Source organism: Artibeus jamaicensis, unplaced genomic scaffold (genome assembly GCF_021234435.1).
Source record: "Artibeus jamaicensis isolate MK-2021 breed Jamaican fruit bat unplaced genomic scaffold, CSHL_Jam_final contig_3290, whole genome shotgun sequence".
Lineage (NCBI taxonomy): Eukaryota > Metazoa > Chordata > Mammalia > Chiroptera > Phyllostomidae > Artibeus > Artibeus jamaicensis.
The window spans coordinates 1,520,693-1,536,627 of NW_026521779.1; the positions used below are offsets into that span (position 1 = coordinate 1,520,693).

Here is a 15,935-nt window from a genome sequence, read left to right on the forward strand (position 1 = left end):
GAGGGGTATGAGAGACATGTGCTCTTCCGTTGAGAGTACAAGGCATGTGTGTCCCTGTGGCAGTGACCCTGGAGTGGGCCAGGTGTCCCTGCCAGCCCGCAGCTCCCCTTTGCCCCCTACTGCAGCCCACCAAGCCCTGAGGAGCATTTACTTCATGTTTATTGAGTGGTCCTCAGGGCCAATATCATAGGATGGCACAAGGCTTCTTCTCCTTGAAGGGGTTGGTGGCAGCTGGGATGCCCACCAGGAACGGGTCACTCTTGGCTTGCTCCATGCAGAACTGCAGCAGGTCAGAGGCTGCCTTGGACACCTGTAGACCAGCCCAGTCAGACTGACCTTGTCCTGTCCCTCTGCCCCTCCCCCAGACGTGTCCACCTGCCCCCAGCCTCACCTTCATTCGGTTAATGCCTGCCTCCATCCTCAGCTGCTCCACGGCCCGGCGGGCCTGCCCGATGTCGCTGCTGATGGCTGCCTTGCTGGGCATCTGGGGGAGGGTGAGCAGGGCCATAGGCAGCAGGCTGAACACCAGACCTGGGGTCCGAGGGCCACCTGAAGGCCCCCACACCACCTCCCAGGTGCCCTGGGGACTGTGGGGTGGGGGTGGATGCTCCCCCTTTGTCAGAACCACATACCTCAGATAAGGACTCTGGCAGACTCCCGGCTGCTGGTCTCCTGCAGCCTTGCTTTGCCTCCCTCCCCCACCTGCCTGGCCTCTCCAGCCCCCTCCTCCCTGACCCCTGCAGAGACTCTGAAGGCAGGACTCTCATGGAGTGAAATGTCACCAGTGACAGCAGCAGCAGCTGCCTTAGCCAAGGGGTTCCCCGCCCCAGGAGGCCCAGTTACATTGGCAGGAGTGTGGGGCCCTGGCCTTTCACTCACCTGCTTGTTCCCCTGCTAAGTAGCCCCAACACCGTCCTTTGCCAGCCTGTGTCCCCCAATGTGCAGAATGTTCCTGGGCTTGGGTGCAGCTCTGCCTCTCTTCTCCGTCTACATTCACCGCCTGGGATCCACAACACGGGTGACTCAGTCCACTCGCTTATGCCGATGGCTTCCTTTGCCCCATCCCAACCCCATCCTTGACCTCAGATCTACCTGAGGACCCTCTGGCCTCCTTTGTCCACCATACCCATTTCTCTAGTGTCTCTCAACATGGCCAAAGCTGGGCTCTGGCTTGCCTTTCCCTCTGGCCTTCTGCGTCTTTCACCACCATCCACCCACCTGCCCTGGCTCAAATCTCAAGCTCCTTTACTCCTCCTCTCTTTTCAGTATCCCCACATCTAATCTTTTCTTAAGAGCCAGCTGATCAACTTTCAAATTAGGTTCTCAGTCTGGTCACTTCTCTCCACCCCACACAGGCCCCACTCCATCTTTGCTCACTTGGACCAGTGCAGTCATCCTCACCCTGGTCTTTCCTGCCCTCCCACAGGCACCGCCCCTATTTTCAAGGCATGTGGTGGGAACTGTTAAAAAATAAAGCAGAATATAACATGGATGAATTTTGAGGGCATTATGCTGAGTGAAATAAACCAGTCACAAAAGGACACATTTATGATTCCATTACATATGAAGTCCCTAGAGGAGCCAGATTCATAAGAGACAAAAAGTAAAATTGATGGGTGCCTTTTCCCCAGGAGCTGGGGCAGGGGCCTGAGGAGCTGGTGTTCCATAGGGACAGAGTCTGGGATGATAACACATGTTCTGGAGGTGAATGGTGGTGATGGTTGCACAACACTGAATGTGCTTAATGCCACTGACCTGTACACTAAAAGTGGTTAAGAGAGTGAATCTTATGTGGAGCCTCTCACTTCCTTTTTAAAATTCTCCAGAGTTTTCTCAGCCTCTTAGGATGAAACCCACCCTCCTTACTACAGCCCATAGGGTTCTGCCTGGTCTGGTACCTTCTGCTCCTCTGAATTCATTTATCAACCTCTCCTTGGTTTATTCCTCATGGATCATGCTGGTGCCCTTGTGTGTGTTTCATTCGTTCATTCATTATCTTTGCTGAGATCCCAATATGTGTCCAGCACTGCTCAGTGTAAGGGGATTGGCAGTGAAATTAGACAAAACCCTGTCCTCACAGAGCTTCCCTTCTAGTCAGACAAACAAGAGCAAACACAATGTATTAAGAGCTATGAAAGACAATACAAGCAAGGTAAGGGCAAGACTCAGTGATATGGGCAGGCATCCTGGAGGAAGTGACATTTTGAACCGAGGCCCAGAAATTATCCCTGTTTGAAAAAAATGACAGAAGAGCACTATTTTGTAGGGAGAATTTGGCAGATGTGCTGGGGCATAGGTGTAGGTTGTGAGACGGGCAGCCATCCAGCTCAACTCCCCAGTTTTTAGCCTGGCTGGTGAGGGCTATTGCTGAGATGTGGAAGGCTGCAGCAAGACCTGGGTTAGGTGGAGAGAAGGCTGAAGTGAATTCGAGATCCAAGTGGGAATTTCAAGGATTTCAAGAAGGATGTTCTGTTTCTTCAATTAAGTTGGCTCATTTCCAGCTTCAGGGCCTTTACACTGGCTGTTCTCTCTCTCAATGGTGGGCAGTGGGGAAATGGCCTCCCCCCATAAGTTCACATATGGGGCCTTTATTAGCCTTCTGACTTTGGTTGAAATGTCACCTCCTTGGTGTCCTTCCTCAACCACCTATCCCTCCATCTAAAGCCACTGTTGTTAACTTTCTATCTTCCCAATCAAACTGGGCTCCAGGAGGGCAGGGCCCGCATCTTGTTCACTGCTAAGTCTGTACCTAGCACAGAGCCCAATGTGTGGTGCAAGTCGGACTCCATAAATGTAGAGTGAATGATTAATGAGGTCCTCTCTGGACCAGACCCTGTACATAGGAGGACCCATGAGATACAGTCCCCACCCTTGAGGGTCTCACAGTCATCCTGGAGGGAAGGAGATGCCAGCCCTAGATCCCAGAGGAGATGCCTTACCCAGAGGAAGGTCAGGGAAGGCTGTCCCCGGGAAGACCATGTGGAGGCTCTGGAGACTTTCTAGGCACAGAAAAGAATATTCTATTTGATGAGAGATGCTCACTGACATAAACTGACAGTTCCTGATGAATTCTGCCCAAAGGCGACGTCTAAGAAGCCATTCTCCCCGTGGGACAGAAACCGGTGAACAAGCGCCCCGCAACGCGGCGGGTCTCCAGTAGGCGGCAATAAAAGTAGTGCTCGCTCTTCGTGTGAGAAGAGAACGCGCGAAAAGAAATGTCTCTAAGCAGTGTCCCTATTTCGGAACTAGCCACGCCCTGAACCACCGGTATCGAAGAAGTCATGTGACTAAAGCGAGTTCCGGTCTATCTCCTCCAGCTTTCTTCTGAGCGTGGTTTGCAGCAGTCTCATAGAGAAGCTGCAAACCACGCCAGGGCTTACAGGGTTTCGAGGCCAAGGGGGCCTGGCTTGGGGTTGCTCTAATCTGAGAGCGCGGCTGCAGGAGCATGGAGGGTCCTTCCGAGGGGAAGGCGCCCGCGGCGGCCCTGGCCGCGGTGCTAAAACACAGCTCGGCGCTGCCGTCGGAAAGCATTCAGGTTCAGGGCTACGACTTCAACCGTGGCGTGGACTACCACGCGCTGCTTGGAGCCTTCGGCACCACTGGTTTCCAGGCCACCAACTTCGGGCGCGCGGTACATCAAATCAACGCCATGGTGAGGGCCGGGGCGGGACTTCCTGGGTGTAGGGGGGCGTGACCTCTAGTAGCACCAACGCGGTGCCCTACTTGGAAGGGGTGGGCTTTCCTGGGAGAAGAGGCGTGCCCTTTGCTGGGTCGATCCAATAGTTGGAGGGAGGTGGGTCTTACTTGCGGCGGGGGTTTCTGTGTTGGGGCGGGGAAGTTGCCCCTCCAGCAGCGGCAACCTGGTATCAAGAAGGGGTGGGGACTGATTTTAGATAGGGGGCAGGTTATGGGTGGGTGGGTGTGTGTGTGTGAATCGGAGAGGCCTGGGGCTAGACGTGTGTGTGTGTGAATCGGAGAGGCCTGGGGCTAGACCGTGCGGCTGAGAGTGGAATTGTAAGAAGAGCTAAGTTAGGGCCGGGCCTTGAATTTGCTCTTCCCAGTGGGCAGGGGACTGGATCCTGCAAATGAAATACTCTCTGGTTCCCAAGGGGGCAAAGCGTGAGCGTGTGTCCTGAGAGCTGTGAAAGGGACAGAGGCTGCACATGGGGCTCCTTCCCTTGGTTCCAGGTAGAAGTGGTCCCCTTTCTCTGAATGGGCAGGGCCTCAGGCAGAGTCTGATTCTGAAAACCGGTGGGGCACTTGGGCTGGAGTTTGGGTCCAGAGGTTAATTTGACCCCGTTCTTACACATAGATAGAGAAGAAGCTGGAGCCTCTGCCAGAGGATGAAGACCAGCACACAGATCTGACCCAGAGCCGTCGCCCACTCACTGGCTGCACCATTTTCCTAGGCTACACGTCCAACCTCATCAGTTCAGGCATCCGTGAGACCATCCGTTATCTCGTGCAGCACAACATGGTGGGGAGCAGATGGGGCTGTGGCCTTGGCCTCTTTGGATATCAAGCGCAATAACATTATTGGTCATTTTAGTAAGGGAGAGAGAGAGATAGGTCAGTTTTAAGCAGAGGGACAGGGTTGAGTTTTGTTTAGCAGCGGAGCTTCCTGCAAGGTTACTAGATGAGAGTTGGGAGTTAGAAGACCTGCCCAGAATGAGGGCAAGGCCCTCCGTTCTGGGCCAACCGCACTGCCTGTGGCTGCAGGTGGATGTCTTGGTGACTACGGCAGGGGGCGTTGAGGAGGATCTCATCAAGTGCCTGGCGCCCACATACCTGGGCGAGTTCAGCCTCAGGGGGAAGGAGCTACGTGAGAACGGGATTAACAGGTGGGGGGGTGGGGTTGAGTGGTGTTGGGGTAGGGGAGCTGGGCCAAGGGTCCTGAGGCCTGATGCCTATCTGCCTCCCGTTCCCAGGATCGGGAACCTGCTGGTGCCCAATGACAATTACTGCAAGTTTGAGGACTGGCTGATGCCCATTCTGGACCAGATGGTGCTGGAGCAGAACACAGAGGTGGGGCTGAAATATTCTGGGGGGCCAGCATGGTGGCAGTCAGGGAGGGCACTGCTGGCTGAAGTTGATATCCCCTCCTAGGGTGTGAAGTGGACACCTTCCAAAATGATCGCCCGGCTTGGAAAAGAGATCAACAACCCAGAGTCAGTGTATTACTGGGCCCAGAAGGTGAGGGGTTGGGTGGGGGCAAAGATGCCCATGTTAACTTGTTCCATCTTCATGGTCACCTGGGAAATCTGTACTGTTCTCATCAACTGCACTCTTAAATGAGGAATTTCAGAGAGGTTAGGCAGTTTGTCTGAGGTCACACACCTATTGAGTGTGCCCCTCATATCCTGGCTTTACTGCAGGACCATCTGGGAGCAGTTAGGGCAGTGTTTAGCAACCCTCCACCCCCACTCTGGGGCCTGTTGTAGGGTCTCCTGCTTCTCAGAGGCAATGAGATCCAGCAATTGGAAAAATAACAGGAGTTGCCTTTCTTTATATGCCAGGCATGGCCCTAAGTGTTTTGTGTGGATTTTCCTACATATGCTTCCTCATCTGTGAGGGAGGTACTGTTGGTACTGTCATTTTACAGTGAAGGAAACTGAAGCCCAGAAAAGTTAAACACCCTGCTTAGAGTCAGGCAGAGAGGGAATGCTACCAGAATGGGGACTAGGCTACCCTCACCAGGTTCTGACTCCTGCTACTGTCTTGTCCTGTTCTCCCTCAGAACCACATCCCTGTATTGAGCCCAGCGCTCACAGATGGTTCGCTGGGTGACATGATCTTTTTCCATTCCTACAAGAACCCAGGCCTTGTCCTGGACATCGTGGAGGGTGAGGTGCTGGGGCCAGAGGAGTGGGGGAGGATGGCTGGCTGGGTCCAGGGCCTGACCATAGTGCTCTTCCCCAGACCTGAGACTCATCAACACCCAGGCCATCTTTGCCAAGCGCTCTGGCATGATCATCCTAGGTGGGGGTGTGATCAAGCACCACATTGCAAATGCCAACCTCATGGTGAGTGGGGACAGAGCACCTGGTCCCTAGTGTGGGGGTGGCACTTAGGCCTGCTACGCAGAGATGTCTGTATGCTTGGTCTGTGCCATTTGCTGGAGGCACTGCCATGTACTAAACAAGCCAGGATTCCTGCTTTCCTGGGACTGATGTTTAAGTTGTGTGAGCCAGCAAGTAGGTGGCAATTACTGCCTTGGAGAAAATGAGTGATAAGATGGTAATAAAAAGGGGCACTTCATATTCCCCTTTCTGGGGAATGTGATCTGTGAGTAGATGCCTCCCTTGAGCCATGTGGTTGCCTGGTGGAAGGGTTCCTGGCAGAGGAACAGCCAGTGCAAAGGCTCTGAGGTGCTTGAAGTAAGTCAAGGAACAACCAGGATGCCTATGAAAGGGAGAGTGGGGGGTAAAGTGAGGAGGTGGCAGGCAAGTCTTGCAGGGCCTTGAGGGCTCAGGGCCTTCAAGCTGCTGTAGGGGGAACAAATGAGGCCAGGACCAGGATGGGGACCAAGGTGGAGGAGATGGGGACCAAGGAGGAGACGGGATCTTCTGAAGGTAAGAGTTGGTGAGCAGATGTGGGAGGGCCCTTGCTACCTAGGAGCTGGGTCTGGGGAAACACTGTTCATCATTTTCCCAGTAACCCTCCAACCCCTCACTGCCTAGGTGTTGACTTAGGGCCCCTACTTGCAAGGGAGGGGCCACCAAAGGGCCCTCCTTTATTTAGGACACATGGCTCAGCCTCCCTAGCTGCAGTGCCGTGTCTCCTGTGACTGGCTGACTACCTACCCTGCTCCTTCCCACAGCGGAACGGGGCTGACTATGCTGTCTACATCAACACGGCCCAGGAGTTTGACGGCTCTGACTCTGGTGCCCAGCCGGATGAAGCTGTCTCTTGGGGCAAGATCCGAGTGGATGCACAGCCTGTCAAGGTGAGGGCCAGCCAGCTGGCTGGGGTGCAGTCCCCAAACTGCTGCTTTGGGCCCCATAGTTAACTGAGTTCCCTCTGCAGGTCTGTGCTGATGCCTCCCTGGTCTTCCCCCTGCTTGTGGCTGAAACCTTTGCTCAGAAGGCAGATGCCTTCATGCATGAGAAGAACAAGGACTGAGCTGTGACCCCAGGGAGGGCCCCCCATATTTATTAGTTTGCAGACCCAGCCTCTTCTCTATTTCTTGGTTTATGGCACGTCCAGAATAAATGGTCCCAGTGGTCCAGAGTCTGCATCTGAGTGTGTCCTTGGTGGTGGTGGGTTCCCTAGCTTCAGCCAGTACCACTCTCAGCATCATAGGCCTCTTCCCGCCAGTAATGGATGTTGCCCCCCACAGCAGTCAGAAGGCAGGGCTCTGTTGGGTGGTAGGTGAGTGACTGCACCACACCAGGACCCACTTGCAAGGCCAGTGCCAGGACACCCTGTAGAACAAGAGGGAGGGAGCAGTTACCAGTGAGCTCTGCCTACCCCAACATGCAGCCGCCTGTTTCTCGTGCACAGGTGTCAAACACGAGGCCCTTGGGCTGAATCTGGCCCAGCACCTTGTTTCTAGGCAGCAGTGTGGAGCTCCTTACCCCTGGTTAAGGAGTAGTTAGTTACATTAATACAGTCCTAAAACTCCATTCGGCCCTTTGAAGGCAATCACGAGGCTGATGTGGCCCCCAGTGAAAATGAGTTTGACACCCCTGTTCTAGTGGCTTTCTAGTCACTGTAAACCTGGTCTGCCCCAAAACAAGCCCCTTAGTGGCTCTGTACTCCCAGGTACTCAGGCCAAACCCTTGAGAGTCTTTTCCACACTTACATCCCTTTATCAGTAAATCTTGGTTCTGCCTGTAGACTTTGTCCAGAGGTCACCCATTCTTTCCACCTTCACGGCCATGACAGTGCTGTGAGCCGGTTGTTTCTAGCTTTCAGCTTCCTCCCACCCCTGCCGTGGGGGATCTGCCTGTCCAGTTGGCAACACCAGTGCCCGCACTTCATCAACTTGCAGACACACTTCCACATACACAGTCTCTTAAGCAGGCTCTGGTTCCAGTTTTTACCTTGAAATGTCCCCTCATGTACCCTTCCTTTGTTGTGACCTCTCAAGAAGCAGGCAGAATGCTGGCACTTTCTTAGCTCCCTAAGAGCTGACCCGTTGAGTCCCCAAGGTCCTTCCATCTTCTTAGGGAACTTACATTCCCTGGCCAACAAGACCCAGCACCCACATCTCCTTCCATGAGGCTCTCCAGCCCTGGTTCCATTAAGTCTAGTCATTGTGTTCTCGGCCCCGTGCCAGCACCAGGCTGGGATGCATCAGGATGGGGCTCATCTCCCCTAGGGTCGGTCACCACCATTGGCTCCCCTCCCTTAGGGCCAGTCCCAGTAGGTCTGCCTGGCACTGGTGGCCCCTGCGTGACCTGGATCTCGCGGCTGCCACTGCCATCCTAAAGTGCTTCTACTTCCTGACCAATGTGTGCCATACCTCCAAGCCTTAGCACATACTGTTCCCTTTGCCAGGAAAGCCCTTCTTATCTTCTCTCTCACTCCTTCCAGCCTCCAGTTCTAATAGCACTCTCTTTTTTAGGTCTGGGAGTGACTGGGGTAAGGACAAAGGGGGACAGGGCAGGTGCTCTGGTGCAGTGTGGAGGTGGGGAGGCTCACCTCCACCAGGTCCCAAAAGAACACCTTTCCGTCCTCGGAGCAGCTGACCACATGTGTGTCACGCTCGCTCAGGCAGCAGTCCAGCTTGTACTCCTGGTTCTTATGGCCTGTGTACCTGGGGGTGGGTGGGATCAGTGGGCTTGGGACTTACCAAGGGCAGAGGTGGGGGGAGGGGCCCCATACCCCAAGTACTCACTGCCCTAGCAGCTCCCCTGTGTCCTTGTCTAGAAGTCTCAATGTGGAGTCCAGGCTGGACACCAGGGTGCACTGCCCATCCCGGCTGAAGCAGATGCAAGTGATGGGACCTGGGGGGCGGGGTGGGTAGGTATATGAGGCTGAGGCCCCCTTTGCTGCCCCTACCTCCCCCCCCACCTCCCACAGCCTGGCCATACTCACTGCCCACGTAGTCTGAGAAGAGCTGACCCATCCTTAGGTCATAGCGCCTCAGCCGACCATCCACAGAGCTGTAAGACGGGGTGGATCCAACTGAAGCCTCAACTGGGACTAGTGGTTCATGGCTCTGGAAACTCTGTTACCATACACTTCTACCTGGCCAGGGCCTAAAGACATGGCTAAGCCGGTCTCTCCCATACCCCCTCACTGTCACATTCCCTCTTAGGGCTGGCCATGGAAAACATGCATTCAAGTGAACACACGAGTGGACTTCTGAGGCACTGGCTTTTAGATTCAGACCCAGGGACCAATCAGGGATTACTCTATTTGTTTCTGATAGGTACCAAGCATCCTTTCTGGGCCAGATGCTGTAGTGGGAAGGGTGGGCTTGAGACACTGATTCAGTGAAGTTGGGAGAAACTTCTGGAGCCTCATTGACTGAGGGTAACCTATGAAGGCCTCCCCAAGGAGAATGATATATTAACATGGACTTGAAAGACAAGCAGAAGCCAACCTCTTGGGGTCGAAGGGGAGATGTGTGAGAACAAGGCTAGTCAACAGGCTAGGCAGCCTGAACTCCCCCCACAGTGGGAATGGCATTCCCTCTGGTTGTGGCAACACTTGAGCAGCGCTGCATGGGACTGTTTTTTTAAACTGTCTTCTGCAGCCCTGGCTGGTATAGCTCAGTGGATTGAGCACGGGCCTGCGAACCAAAGGATCAAGGTTAGATTCCCAGTCAGGGCACATGCCTGGGTTGCAGGCCAGTCCCCAGCAGGAGCAAGTTCCCAGCAGGGGATGCATGAGAAGCAACCATACATTGATATTTCTCTCCCTCTCTCCTTCCCTTCCCTTCTAAAGGTAAATAAAATCTAAAAAAAATTTTTAAACTCTTCTGCAGCTAGAATATCAATCCTATAAGGGCAGGATTTTTCTTATATCCCTGTCTTATTCCTTGCTATACTGCTCATTGAGAAAAAAGAGTGGCCCACAGGAAGTACCTAAATACACTTGGAATAAGTAGTAGAAGGTCAGTCTAGGTAAAGAAAGAGCAATTGCAACGCTCCTGGGGTGGGAGCATGTTTATCATATTTACTTAAAAGGAGGCTGGGAATAAAAGCTGAGAAGTCAGTTGGGACCAGACTGCACAGGGCCTTGGGCACCCCAGTGAGGAGAGTAGACATTAATCTGAGCACAGAGGCAGCTATGATCCCCAGTGGCACCTGAGGAAGGGCAATGCCCTGGTTCCACTCACCCTGACAGAACCTCATGGTCTGACACCTTCACACTGGATACACCATCCTTGGCTTCGTCCAGCTTCTGCACTGGGTCAGGCTTCCGAGAACGGCAGTCCCAGCAGCGGATAGTGGAATCGATAGAGCCTGTGAGGCCGGTATGAAGGTGAGGTCAGATCTGGGGAGTCAGGGGGAGCACCCTAGGCTCCCCTGCACAGGCACTAACTACACTTACCAGACAGGATGACCGTGGCTTCTTCATTAAACTGCACCGTGTTTACCTTCTGAAAAACAGTAAACGCCCTCAGAGAAAGACATTGCTCCGGGATCCCCTCTCTACCTTATGCAGGTCTTATATCGGAAACTAAGGTTTCCGAAAAGTACTCGCTTGGGTGTAACCTTATTATTGTCCTCCGTGGACTAATTCCTGTTTCCCACTTCCGGGCTCAAAGTTTCGGCTTTTGTACATAATGGTGGGAATACTGGAAGCTGGATTTTGGAGGAATGAGATAAAGGCAGGGTTCCCAGTGCAGATTAAAGTGAGGACAAACTCTAGAAGTAGGGACGTTAAAGGGTTCACCGCTACGAGGCTAGGTGAATGCCCTGTAATGGGGGTGCTCTAATGAGGCCTCGTGTTGCTTGTACTCACCCCTGCGTGACCCCGGAATTTACGCACGACCTGCCCGGATGCCACATCCCACAGCACCACCGCCTTGTCTCCGCCGCCGGAGCAGAGACTGCTATTGTCAAAGGAGCTAAAGGGGAGAGAAAGGGAGGTCAGTGTCGACCTTCGATCCCCGCCTCAACGTCCCCATTCCGACCTGACCCCAGCTCACCCAGCCGCGTCCAGCACCTCGTAGCCGTGGCCACTGTACGTCCGCAGCAGTGTCCCCCGTAGCGGGTTCCACAGCTTCAGGGTCTTGTCGCTGCCGCAAGTCAGGCAGTAATTGCCATCCACTGGGGAATAGCACGCGAGGGTTACTGGGCAGCCAACCTCGGGAAGCGGGAGGCAGAGTCGGAATAAAATGACGGTGCTCACCATTAAAGCGCACGGCTCGCACTGCTCCCTGCCCGCAGTCCAGCGTCTTCAACCGTTTCTGCGGCAGCTCCGGACCCCGCGGCTTTGGCTCCGGGAAAGACATAGCTCTGGGATTCCTTCCTCGCTGCCTTGTATCGGTCTGAACCAAGGTTTCCGAACCTTATTCGCTTGGCTGTAACTTTATTATTGTCCTCCGTGTACTACTTCCTGTTTCCCACTTTGGCTTTTTGGATATAATACTAGGAATATGGAAGGCTGATACTAGGTTCAAGGTTTCTTCCCCTACTTCCTGCTTCCATTAAACATTGTTGGCTTCTTCTAATTCTCCATCTTCTGACTGGAGGAGTCCTGGCCTCCCGCCGCTAGGAATAGAAGCGTGAGGGCTGCGGGTGTTACTGTAAAAATCACCCTCTATTTCTGCACCGGAAGGGGCAACTCTCGCAGCGGAAGGGGCGCGATCTCCGCCTCTCCGCCTCGCTATGTCTACAAACAATATGTCTGACCCACGGAGGCCGAATAAAGTGCTGAGGTGAGGACCCTAGCGTCATGGGAAAGTGGTTCGGTTTGTGGGTCGGGACCTAGGGAAGCGCTAGTTCATCATGGGGGCGGGACACGAGTGCCTTTCACCTGGGTTGTGCGATTGTGCCGCAGGTACAAGCCTCCGCCGAGCGAATGTAACCCGGCTTTGGATGACCCGACGCCGGACTACATGAACCTGCTCGGCATGATCTTCAGCATGTGCGGTCTCATGCTCAAGGTGGGCAGGGCTGCGTATCTCTGCCTGGCTGCGAGGCTGGGGGCGGATTCGTAATGAGGTGGGGCGGGGTCTGAGGGGGCGGGGCTGGGGTGAGGTTGGACCGAGAAAGCCAGAGCCTTGGGAAAAACCAGGGATCCGGGTCAGTGTGGGTGTGTGGGGGAGGTTGATGTGAAGGTGGGACCAGACTCTAAAGCAACTTGGAAGGGATAGTGGAGAAAGGGTGGGGTCCTTAGCATGATAGGGTATGTAAAAGGCTAGCAGTCTTTTTAGGCTTTAGGGAAATCTGTACCTCGAGTAGGCTCTGGGTAGATAGGACTGAGGATCTCCTGGGGGCTGGGGGACAAGGTTCAAGCTGCACCAGTTGGAGCCAGTGTGTTGGAAATCCGTGCGTGGGATTGCCCCTTTTCTTCCACTGACCTAACCTGGCCATCCACCCGCCTTTCCCCAGCTGAAGTGGTGTGCTTGGGTTGCTGTGTACTGCTCCTTCATCAGCTTCGCCAACTCCCGGAGCTCTGAGGACACTAAGCAAATGATGAGTAGCTTCATGTGAGGCTGGGCCTGGAGAAGGAGGGACTCCTGATAAGGGGAGGGAGGACCCAAGCTTACTCATCCTGACTGACACCTCTCTCCGGTCCCAGGCTGTCCATTTCTGCCGTCGTGATGTCGTATCTGCAGAACCCTCAGCCCATGACACCTCCTTGGTGATGTCAGCCTAGAGGGGTCACATCCTGGACCCCTCTATACACCTCCCTCCAGGGTTGATCCTTGGCTGCTCAGCCTCCTACTCTCAGCTGCTGGCTGTCCTGGGCTCCCCTGGGTAGGGGAGTGAGGTAGTCCCAGGGTCCACAGCTGGATGGAAGAAATCTGGACTTTTCCTGCTGGTCCCACTTCTGCTGGGGCAGAGAGGAGAATACCCTGGGCCTACTACTCCTGCCTTCCTTTCCTACCCTGCGTGCTGCTGGGGGAGATCCTGTCCATGTTTCTAGGTGTATTCACTCCTTTTCTTGTTGAAACCAGTTAATAATAAAGTTTTGCATTCTGGGTGTTCTCTGAGACTTCTTCTGTGCATCGCAGTTGCTGTCCTAGAAGGGCTTCAGTTCCTTTACTTAGGCCTGTAGTGAGGTCCCAGTTTGGAGCCTTGTGGTGTTTCACTTGCTTACTTACAGGCTTCCTGCCTTAAGTCAGCTGCTGGGGATAGTACAGTGACCTCCTTCTGACAACTCAGCAGATGGCCTGCTGACCTTAGGAATCTGGGCTTTGACTTTTTATCAGAGGAATGAGGTAATGTCAGTGAGCTAGATGGACTGATAGGGAATCAGAAAGGCATGAAAGATTGAGTCCTTCCCTTCTGTGGAGGAGAGACTGGACTGCTGCCAGACCGAGAACAGGACCTGGGCTAGAAGAAGGAGATTGCTACTGTAAAACCCCCTCAAACTGTCTGATTGTATTTGATGTTTATCCTGACACAAGTCAACACCCCTCTCTTGCCTCCTGCTATATGTTGGTTCTTTGAAAAGTTGTCTTGACCTGGTCAAACATGTGAGGTAAATTCTCATACCTGGTAGCATTCATGTACTAGTACGTATGGACTATTCCTCCCTTTAGTCTATACAATTCATTGGCACCTGCCAAACATCATGGGAATTTATTTAAACTTGCAGCCACTTAAGACACACCTCTATGTCAGTTTCCCTTGAACTATTAATTACCAGAGTGCAGTGGCAGCTTCTTTCATTGGTCTTTCTCCACCCTGTGCTGCTTATGGAGGTAGATTTTCAATCTCGGGGCTTTCCCCTGGGTCTGCATGTACTAAAAATTGGCCAGCCAGCCAGGAGACCAAAGAAATGATCTTTGGGAAAGGGGATCAATCTGACTTGTCGACCTCTATGTGGAGGGGTGGCTTGTATGTTAGGTATATGTGGGCTGAAATATGAGTACAGGGATGTTCTCAAAACTCTGGCTCTTTTTATGTACATCTTTAAGGAACCGCCTGCAGCAAGGCAGGAAAATTTATGGCTGTGAGTATAGGCTGGTCACAGATGCTCACCTAGAGACAAAAGATGGGCTTAGAACATTAGAGGAAGAACTGAAACTGGGAAAATAGTAGAATGTCTAGAACTCTGTTCGCATCAGGACTGGGTGATAAAGGTGGGAGGCGGAGCAGGGAGGAAGGTCCTTTGAACAGATCCCACCCTTTTTTTGGAAGCCGTGAGGTCTCTGTTTGCACCTGTATGTTTGTGTGTGTCTATATTTGTGTTATGTTTGTGTGTCATTTTCTACTTCCAATGGTATTGTTGACTTATAAAAGAGCTATGTTTAATTGGTTTAAAGGAATTAAATGCTTATATAAATTAAGAATTGGGTATTCTAAAATTCTCAGATTCAGAAACTAAACGAATGCTTTTCAGAATCATATGATCTGGGGAAATATTTGATATTAAAGCTAGTTTAAGTATATTGCTTTAATTAAAACAGACATCTCTTTAGAGTTATCAGAGTTAAATTTGATGCCTTTATTTTATCTAGGCTTGAAATTTGTCAGCAAAAGTAATAACAGAATATGGGCTGCATTAAAAAAAGAATATGGGCTGATTTTGTCTAAAATCTCATGAAGTTTTTGTGGGCAAACCTAAATACAATTGTTAAGAACTAATAACTCAGCCCTTACTAGTGTGACTCTGCAAAACAAAGGGTTGCCAGTTTGATTCTAGGTCAGGGCACATGCCTGGGTTGTGGGTTTGATGCATGGGAGGCATCAAATGCCTTGGTAAAAATACACACTTTAGACCTGGCTGGTGTGGCTCAGTGGATTGAGCGGCAGCCTGTGAACCAAAGGGTTGCTGGTTCAATTCCCAGTCAGGGCACATGCCTGGGTTGTAGGCCAGGTCCCTGGTAGGGGGCGCATGAGAGGCAACCACACATTGATGTTTCTCTCCCTCTCTTTCTCCTACCTTTCCCTTCTGTCTAAAAACAAATAAAATATTTAAAAAAAGCACTTTAGCAACTGAACCATCAGTAGACACTGCAGATAGTACACTGAAAGATATGAAAAGATGATAGTGCCCCAATAGGATAGCACATAGCTAAGGAGGCAGGGCTGGGCTGCCTTTTAAATACACCTGGTCAGTACAGTTAGTTACTGAATGCAGGTTCTATCTCCCCTATAACCCATAGGCAGCGGGGTTGGTGGAACAGAAAAATGGTGTCCAAAACAGATAATTACTAATTGGAAAACCTACTGTGACCAGGTATACAAAGATGTTTTCCCAAGTGTTAATATACTGAAATGACCAACCTGTGGGGTCTGTTGCTCCAGATGCCAGGCTAGGAATGCAAATGAGGCACCCAATATGGTAAAAGTGTGACAAACAAAGGAGACAGAAAAGTCCTGACACTTGCCATGGACCAGTGGACCATGGTATTGATGGCACTAGGCTCTGTTTTCCCTGGAGCATGGAACATTTACTAGAATCTGTGATGGGATGTTATGCTGGGATGGTTCGGGTACTTCATGTCTCTAGTAGGGGAGGAACTGCTCATTTTCCTGTAGGGCCTGTTACCCTGATGTAAGTCAAGACCCATGGAGACAGGCTCTGTGTGGACTGGTACATGCACCCTTGAAAGAGGGGAAAACATAGGGGTCCTGATCTAATATACTCTTCTCTTTGTTCACCTCCTTAGTACCAGAGAGCACCACTTCTTCCTGACCAACAATTGTGATTTACACAGCCTGGCCAGTTCCCAGCACCACAGCTACATTAACACCTAAAGATCAGACTATACATATAATTCTCATAAATCTCCTGATTCAGGTCCCTACTAAATACCTGTCTTTCTGACCTTTGAATTCCTGCTGTTCCTGTAACAT

At 52.2% G+C, this 15,935-nt stretch overlaps 4 protein-coding genes across 8 annotated transcripts; 2 read left to right on the top strand and 2 right to left on the bottom strand.

Annotated features, from left to right (window-relative positions):
• Positions 1 to 147: 147 nt before the first annotated feature.
• GNG14 (G protein subunit gamma 14) lies at positions 148 to 2,986 on the bottom strand. Of its 4 annotated transcripts, XM_053663779.1 has the most exons (5): positions 2,940 to 2,970; positions 1,378 to 1,460; positions 880 to 1,000; positions 392 to 484; positions 148 to 310 (listed from the first exon to the last, which is right to left on the bottom strand). In XM_053663779.1, exons 4-5 carry the CDS (start codon positions 482 to 484, stop codon positions 185 to 187), a joined length of 219 nt encoding a protein of 72 aa, XP_053519754.1. In that variant the 5' UTR covers positions 880 to 1,000; positions 1,378 to 1,460; positions 2,940 to 2,970; the 3' UTR covers positions 148 to 184. The 4 variants fall into 4 exon arrangements, with proteins under 4 accessions (XP_053519754.1, XP_053519750.1, XP_053519751.1 ...); XM_053663775.1 differs by having other exon boundaries at positions 148 to 484; positions 2,940 to 2,978; XM_053663776.1 differs by lacking the exon at positions 1,378 to 1,460 and having other exon boundaries at positions 148 to 484; positions 2,940 to 2,986.
• Positions 2,987 to 3,289: 303 nt separating this feature from the next.
• Positions 3,290 to 7,230, top strand: DHPS (deoxyhypusine synthase). Of its 2 annotated transcripts, XM_037145715.2 has the most exons (9): positions 3,290 to 3,652; positions 4,313 to 4,477; positions 4,720 to 4,841; positions 4,929 to 5,025; positions 5,107 to 5,193; positions 5,738 to 5,843; positions 5,920 to 6,023; positions 6,821 to 6,946; positions 7,027 to 7,230. In XM_037145715.2, exons 1-9 carry the CDS (start codon positions 3,446 to 3,448, stop codon positions 7,120 to 7,122), a joined length of 1,110 nt encoding a protein of 369 aa, XP_037001610.2. In that variant the 5' UTR covers positions 3,290 to 3,445; the 3' UTR covers positions 7,123 to 7,230. The 2 variants fall into 2 exon arrangements, with proteins under 2 accessions (XP_037001610.2, XP_037001613.1); XM_037145718.2 differs by lacking the exons at positions 3,290 to 3,652; positions 4,720 to 4,841 and having other exon boundaries at positions 4,389 to 4,477.
• WDR83 (WD repeat domain 83) lies at positions 7,120 to 11,686 on the bottom strand. Its single transcript, XM_037145719.2, has 9 exons — positions 11,311 to 11,686; positions 11,108 to 11,228; positions 10,921 to 11,026; positions 10,507 to 10,555; positions 10,292 to 10,418; positions 9,043 to 9,110; positions 8,843 to 8,951; positions 8,647 to 8,761; positions 7,120 to 7,424 (listed from the first exon to the last, which is right to left on the bottom strand). Exons 1-9 carry the CDS (start codon positions 11,411 to 11,413, stop codon positions 7,275 to 7,277), a joined length of 948 nt encoding a protein of 315 aa, XP_037001614.2. The 5' UTR covers positions 11,414 to 11,686; the 3' UTR covers positions 7,120 to 7,274.
• A 9-nt stretch (positions 11,687 to 11,695) lies between these two features.
• WDR83OS (WD repeat domain 83 opposite strand) lies at positions 11,696 to 13,122 on the top strand. The gene is made up of 4 exons (XM_037145720.2): positions 11,696 to 11,839; positions 11,962 to 12,067; positions 12,516 to 12,613; positions 12,706 to 13,122. Exons 1-4 carry the CDS (start codon positions 11,790 to 11,792, stop codon positions 12,770 to 12,772), a joined length of 321 nt encoding a protein of 106 aa, XP_037001615.1. The 5' UTR covers positions 11,696 to 11,789; the 3' UTR covers positions 12,773 to 13,122.
• Positions 13,123 to 15,935: the final 2,813 nt, after the last annotated feature.

Excerpts from the sequence above, each read along its gene's own strand:
- WDR83OS (XM_037145720.2), top strand. The coding sequence starts at position 11,790 with ATGTCTACAAACAATATGTCTGACCCACGGAGGCCGAATAAAGTGCTG. Across the intron at positions 11,840-11,961 it reads AGGCCGAATAAAGTGCTGAG|GTACAAGCCTCCGCCGAGCG; the intron begins GTGAGGACCCTA and ends ATTGTGCCGCAG. Across the intron at positions 12,068-12,515 it reads TGTGCGGTCTCATGCTCAAG|CTGAAGTGGTGTGCTTGGGT; the intron begins GTGGGCAGGGCT and ends GCCTTTCCCCAG.
- GNG14 (XM_053663776.1), bottom strand. The coding sequence starts at position 484 with ATGCCCAGCAAGGCAGCCATCAGCAGCGACATCGGGCAGGCCCGCCGG.
- WDR83 (XM_037145719.2), bottom strand. The coding sequence starts at position 11,413 with ATGTCTTTCCCGGAGCCAAAGCCGCGGGGTCCGGAGCTGCCGCAGAAA. Across the intron at positions 9,111-10,291 it reads GACCATGAGGTTCTGTCAGG|CTCTGTGGATGGTCGGCTGA; the intron begins GTGAGTGGAACC and ends CCCGTCTTACAG. Across the intron at positions 8,762-8,842 it reads ACAGGGGAGCTGCTAGGGCA|GTACACAGGCCATAAGAACC; the intron begins GTGAGTACTTGG and ends ACCCACCCCCAG.
- DHPS (XM_037145715.2), top strand. The coding sequence starts at position 3,446 with ATGGAGGGTCCTTCCGAGGGGAAGGCGCCCGCGGCGGCCCTGGCCGCG. Across the intron at positions 3,653-4,312 it reads TACATCAAATCAACGCCATG|ATAGAGAAGAAGCTGGAGCC; the intron begins GTGAGGGCCGGG and ends TCTTACACATAG. Across the intron at positions 5,844-5,919 it reads TGTCCTGGACATCGTGGAGG|ACCTGAGACTCATCAACACC; the intron begins GTGAGGTGCTGG and ends GCTCTTCCCCAG.